The 6000-nt window shown below is 37.7% G+C and overlaps 1 protein-coding gene across 4 annotated transcripts in view; it reads left to right on the forward strand.

Annotated features, from left to right (window-relative positions):
• CDC42EP3 (CDC42 effector protein 3) overlaps nt 1-5728 on the forward strand; it is a 28260-nt gene extending 22532 nt beyond the window's left edge. For all 4 annotated transcript variants that reach the window (XM_057415381.1, XM_057415380.1, XM_057415378.1 and 1 more), the window contains exon 2: nt 3588-5728. In XM_057415381.1, coding sequence (XP_057271364.1) covers nt 3886-4653 — 768 coding nt within the window. In that variant the 5' untranslated portion in view covers nt 3588-3885 and the 3' untranslated portion in view covers nt 4654-5728. The remainder of the gene's footprint in view (nt 1-3587) is intronic.
• Nucleotides 5729-6000: the final 272 nt, after the last annotated feature.

Consider the following 6000-nt stretch of genomic DNA (forward strand, 5'->3'; position numbering starts at 1 on the left):
TGTGGAAGGTGATGATTGCTGAGTGGACAGAAGGGCCACATGATGGGTTGAGAAATGCCTCTGAAAATATTAGTCTTTGTTACCAAGCAAAACACTTTTATATGGGGGTGTGAAGTGATAGGTATGAAAATGAACAAGTGTTACAACAACTGAATTTTCACTGGGCTGAAGTTTCTCTGGCTTGGCTCAGGCTTGGATCTTGTAAGGAGAAGAACATCTCTTCAACTGGAATAAGAATCCTTTCATGTTGTTTTTCCTCTTACATTAAAGTCTTCTACTCAGGCTGGCAGTCTAGGACTGTGGAACGTGAGTTCTACGTTTGGTTTTCTGATGTTTTCTCATTTAGCCTGCCAGTTTGGCTATGCATTTACTGAGTTGAAATTAGTCAAAACAGACCTTTTTAGTGGCAAGATCAGAAAAAGGTCTCATTTTAAGACAAGGTGAACTTTAATGTGTGGCCTGGTATCAGGATTGGAGTATGTTCTGTCCATTCTCTTAGCCAATGTGTACTGGTGATTTCACTAAATCTCCCTGAATTCAGGGAGTATGCAAGGTTTTTGTGAAAGTTTTGTGGATTAAATTTTTAGCTTTTCAGGAGTTGAGCTGGAGGCTTAGTCTCATTCAGCCTTTCTTCATTTGCCAAAGTTGGATTTATTCTTCTTTTTCCTTCTTACTAAAAGAACTTTTTTAAACCCCCATGTTACCTACTGGTATAGGTTCTTCCTTGATTGTAAATAAAACATGAGTAACAACAGTATTTTAGGCTAAGTGAATATTTCCAGACTTGTGGTACATTTCAGCTGCTCAAAGTAGCTTAAAATCTGTACTCTTTTGGGCAATAGTTGACAAGGAGGATAGGTATGCAGAAATGAAGTATAGCTGGTCTGAAGCCTGTATTATGCTGTACATGGAAAACCTGCTGATTGAGTAGGGTACACTTGTATTTTATTTACAAGGTGTAATTTGCAGATTCTCAGTAGATTGGCTAGTGAAATCTGCAGCAAGGGTAGCCTTTGTTTTCAGCAGAGAAAACCATGTTTGCAGTAAGCAAAAAGTAATTGTGAAAGTTCTCTTCAAATGTAAAGCCTCTTGCACTTGCCAAATGGAAGGCAAGGCCTTGCAATCACAAGGGACTGCTGTACAGGGAGGGATTATAATTCGTGACATCGGAGTCTCTTGCTGCATCCTCTGAAGTAGTGTGGTTTTACAGTGCCCCTTACTGGGGCTGTCTCGTAGTGCAAGAACTAAAGGAGGTCTGGATGCCCTAAGTTTGCTCTGTTTGGGGTTTTTGCATTCTTTTCACAAACCCCGAGCTTTGAGTTGAATACAGTGTTCTTCTTATGTGCTGAACCGTATTCTTTCTAACAAATGTTAATTTACACTTTAATGTTTTTTGATGTTCAGATGTTTCATTATGTCCTTCAGGTTTCTTTGAAATCTCCTTGTGGAGTTTGGTGATAATGATTTTTGCTGCATAACCAAACTGGTGGAAGCTACGAAAGCCTTGAATAAACTAAGATTTTTTTCTTCTTTTTTTAAACTAGTGACCAACAATCATGAGTTTGGACCACACTGACACTACATTGCCATTCATTAGAGATTAAAAGATCTGAAAGAATGAGGAATTAGAAATGGAGGGAATTCAGCTTTATTCCTAGGAAGAAGGTAGAGCTGAGGTTACCAGATAAACATAAAACAACCTCATGGTTCAGCTTTGTTTGTTAACAATAGTTCTCTTTAGAGTTGAGGATACTTTGTTTAGCTGAATGAGAGCTTGTGTAGAACGATAGGGAGAAAAAACAATGCAATTAATTTCTCAGCTTAAAACTGAAAGGTAACTGAGTTTACTAATTAATTCTGTTCCTATGGCATGTGGCACAAGTAGAGATCTTATTTATGACTGACTTTTGTATCTTACAGTACTGAGGTGAAGTTGGTTGAGTTTTGGTATGTAATGTGAATCTCCTAGTATTCTGTAGATCCTAATGGTTTACTATTTTGATGTGTAGAAGGCAGCTTTAACGTGCTTTTTACTGATTGATGCAATCAACTATTTTCAAAATTGAGCTTAAAAGTATAAAATGTTCTTGTAACTTCTTGAATGTGGAGCTTATTTTGTATGATAGTTTTTGTCTCTTTATATCTGTTGTATTTTTGCTAGAAGGGCTTATCAATGATATCAGAAGTGCACTGGATATCTGATGGGAATCAAAAAACCCCAAAATACTTAACCTATTTAGATTGCCAGCTCCCCTTGTGATGCGCAGTTAAGTACCTTACTACAGGAACTAGTTACTCAGGTTAAAGGACTTGTGAAAATGCTTAAATGCTTCTTGACATTCTGGCTGTATGGCCATACAGTACAAATTGTTAAAGCTGGTCACCCTTCTGGGCTTAATTTGATGAAGGAAAGTATCTGCTGAGACATGGATAAAAGGCAGCAAAAGTAGCCCTTGTTTTAGACAGTTTCCCTTCACTTAGTGCATACAGCAGTCTTTCTTGTGCAAAAACTGCAAGCTCCTTTACAGAGTGAGGATGGCAATGAACAGTGTGAGGGATTTGCGGCTGAGTATTTAGATGAGGAGGAGTGACTTGTGATGCTCTAGTAGTCCATGGACTTAATAGGGGAAATTACAACAATGTCCAGGAGGAAAAAGCATTTATTCCAACATTGCTCAAGACTCAGGAACTGGTACTGTAAGGAAGAAATACACCATTAAAGCATCAATGAAGAGCGTTTTTCTGTAACTTGTTGACCCAGTAGCCTGTTAGTCCCTGTGGACTTCTGTATCAGGCTTTTCAGAGACCATGTTCTAATAGGACTGTTTGGTTTGCAAACCAAATAGTTTTGTTTCGTTCAGTTGCACAGAGCAAGTCTGAGTCACCATAGCCTCATCGCCTACATAATTCACGAGCTAGTCTGTAACTATAATTGCTATGAATAGTTCTTGTAGTCTAAAGATTGTAGTCACAAGAATCAGCTTCTTCTAAGACGCCTACGTTTGGATGTTTCTAACTAGATGTAAAGACTTGGACTAGCATTTTTCAAGTACCTAAGACTATCCTTTGAAATGTGCATAATTATCAGAAATATTATTTGTTACCATTTGTGAGAGTTACATCACTAAATGGAGGTATCTGAAGTTCTCTAATTCATGATGGTCTGCTCAGTTTCCAAAGCTGTTTCCAGAATGTCTTTATCAATCCTCCTGGGTCTGCCAAAAGCTTAATTTTATTGAATGTTATACATATGTTTCTGCATGTGCTCTCTTAAGGTCAGCATTTTGACTGCTAGATTAAGGAGAGAAAGATTTGAGATAGTGATGTTTATCAAATGAATTGTGTTCAGCAACCGTGTCTTAGAGACTGACTTCAAAACCAGCTATGAAGTCAGAGAAAGGTTAGGTAGCTCTTGTTAATCTAAACTCTTTTATCCTGCCTAATGAAGGGAAGCAACATCATAAAGCTAATCTACAGGCTGGAACTGTCACCACCATTACCAATTTTTTTCTTTTTTCATAAAAATGAGACTGAACGAAACATGAAAAAATAACTTAATGATAACTTGATTTTTGTATCCCATGCAGGTTTTGGAAGTTCTGGAAGTAGCAGGGCATTTGATTGCTAGCTGACCTGAAACTTGTGCTCTCCATTGAAAGATCTGCTGTGAGTGATACCCCATACTTCACATGCCCCACAGTTCTTTGCCACGAAAGAAAGGAGCTTCATGTGCACGAGTGGTTCAAGACAATGATGTAATGTTGATAATGCTGAAGGTCTCCCAAGAATAACTGACTTTGTAAGAAGCTTCTCCATCCCCTCTCCTTCAATTTTTTTGTTTGTTTTTTTTTTTAATAACTTCCTCTCACAGAAGCTACACGCAAGATGCCAGCCAAGACTCCCATCTACTTGAAAGCTGCCAACAATAAGAAAGGGAAGAAATTCAAACTAAGGGATATCTTATCTCCTGATATGATCAGTCCACCACTTGGAGATTTTCGTCATACCATACATATTGGGAAAGAGGGACAACATGATGTTTTTGGAGATATCTCCTTTTTGCAGGGCAAGTATGAGCTATTGCCTGGAAATGAAGGAGAAACCAGACTTAGCCAGTCTGGTGGCCACAATGAATTCTTAAGGGCAAACAGCACTTCTGAATCCATGTTTACAGAAACACCATCACCAGTGCTCAAAAATGCTATTTCCCTTCCTGCCATTGGGGGTTCCCAAGCCCTTACGTTGCCTTTATTGTCACCAGTGACATTTAATTCAAAGCAAGAATCCATCAGGTCATCAAGAAATCCTAGGCTTAGCTGTGAGCCAGTAATAGAAGAAAAATTGCAGGAGAAAAGTAAACAGATGGAGGATGGAGAAACATACAAAGGTGACATATGGGAGCAAAACGGTGGTTCTTCGCATTTTACTAATGGTAGAGACAGTCACTCATCTGGCTGTTCTGAACGATGCACTGATTGGCAAACAGCTGATTTATTTGATGACAGCCAACTTTCATGTGAACTAACCAAGACAAAGACTAAGTCAGAAGAGTCCCTTTCAGATCTTGCAGGCTCTCTTCTCTCATTACAACTTGACTTGGGACCTTCACTTTTGGATGAGGTCCTCAATGTAATGGACAAGAATAAATCTTAGAGCTGGTACTCTCTTGCTTCTTTACAAGTGATTCACTTAAACAAAAGCAACCAAACTAAAAACATAGTTCAAAAGTAGACACTTAAAAAATCAGCTGTATTTGCAGTTGTTTGACAGGTTTTCTAAAAATATTCTTAAAATACTATTTTTTTACCTATTGTTTTTCATTATTTTTATTACACTAAATTCTCTTAGCAGGAAGGTAAATTTTAATAATGGTTTTCAGCAAATGTAAAATGTTTTTAAGTACCAGTATTAATTATCAGAAACTTAAGAAACAGAGTTTGAGGACGATACTGATCGTGACATTTGGTTAGTTCACTTCTACAGGCTTCTGAATAAATGAGATTCTCTTAATTGTCAGAAAGGAGACTGATATTGATTATTCACTTTATAAATTATTACAACATCACTTTACATGTAGGCCTCTTTCTAGAACCTTGCATTTGAGGGTTTGATAGTGTTTTTCTTCATTTTCCATAGTAACATTTCTGTTATACCTTCACTGTAGCTATTCTCTTGGTGTTATACTACCGCTCTGTATTCAGATGTGAGCAATTTGAAGGCTTTTTCAGCTTGAACACCTGGTCCAGAGTCTCAGCTGCTTAAATGAGTATGCACAAATTTACACAAGTTGAGGCTTGGGCCTGACATTGTATATGAAATGATATGTTGTAAACAGGTGACACATGCAAGATGATATGGTTAAATTATTTTGAAAGTTGGAATATATTTTCTGTGTGCATATTGGCTTTATACTGCAGAGCCTACACATACAGTATCTCATCAAAATAGTTGCTTGGCATTATTGGTGCTCTTCTGAAAATTGTGTATTTGTGTGTTTGGAAAGAAATATGTATTGATACTCCTTGCTTTTTTTTCTTCATTTATTGCCACAACATGCTTAAACTTGCAACTGATTATTTTAATTTCTGAAGAAGGCACTGGTTACTCACAATGCTTGTGATGTGTGCTGCAACAGCCAATGTTTTGGGAAATGTGGACCCCTTAATGCAGTATCTACATGGGTTGCATAGATATTTTGTGCAATACAATAAAAAAACCTTTAAATTGCTGTGTCTTTGTGATTCAGTACATAGCCTTGCCAAAGCACAAAGTTTTGTTTTCTGTTGTAATGAAACAGACTTCAGCACAGTTGCAGAAATACAGGACCGGGGGCAGATCAATTCTACTGTCTTAATTCAGTTGACTTCTCCAGTTTACGTCCTGAGGTTTTAAGGGCAAACTCCAAGCAGGTAGACCCTCTGGGGTGGGTATACATTAATTTTAAGTAATTGGAGGCAACAGGGTAATACTTTGGTCCTAGTGAAGTTAATGGCAAAGTTC

This window comes from Pezoporus wallicus, unplaced genomic scaffold (assembly GCF_028554395.1).
Source record: "Pezoporus wallicus isolate ANWC-B61680 ecotype Strahan unplaced genomic scaffold, APGP_CSIRO_Pwel_v1 contig_5352, whole genome shotgun sequence".
NCBI classification, from domain to species: domain Eukaryota; kingdom Metazoa; phylum Chordata; class Aves; order Psittaciformes; family Psittacidae; genus Pezoporus; species Pezoporus wallicus.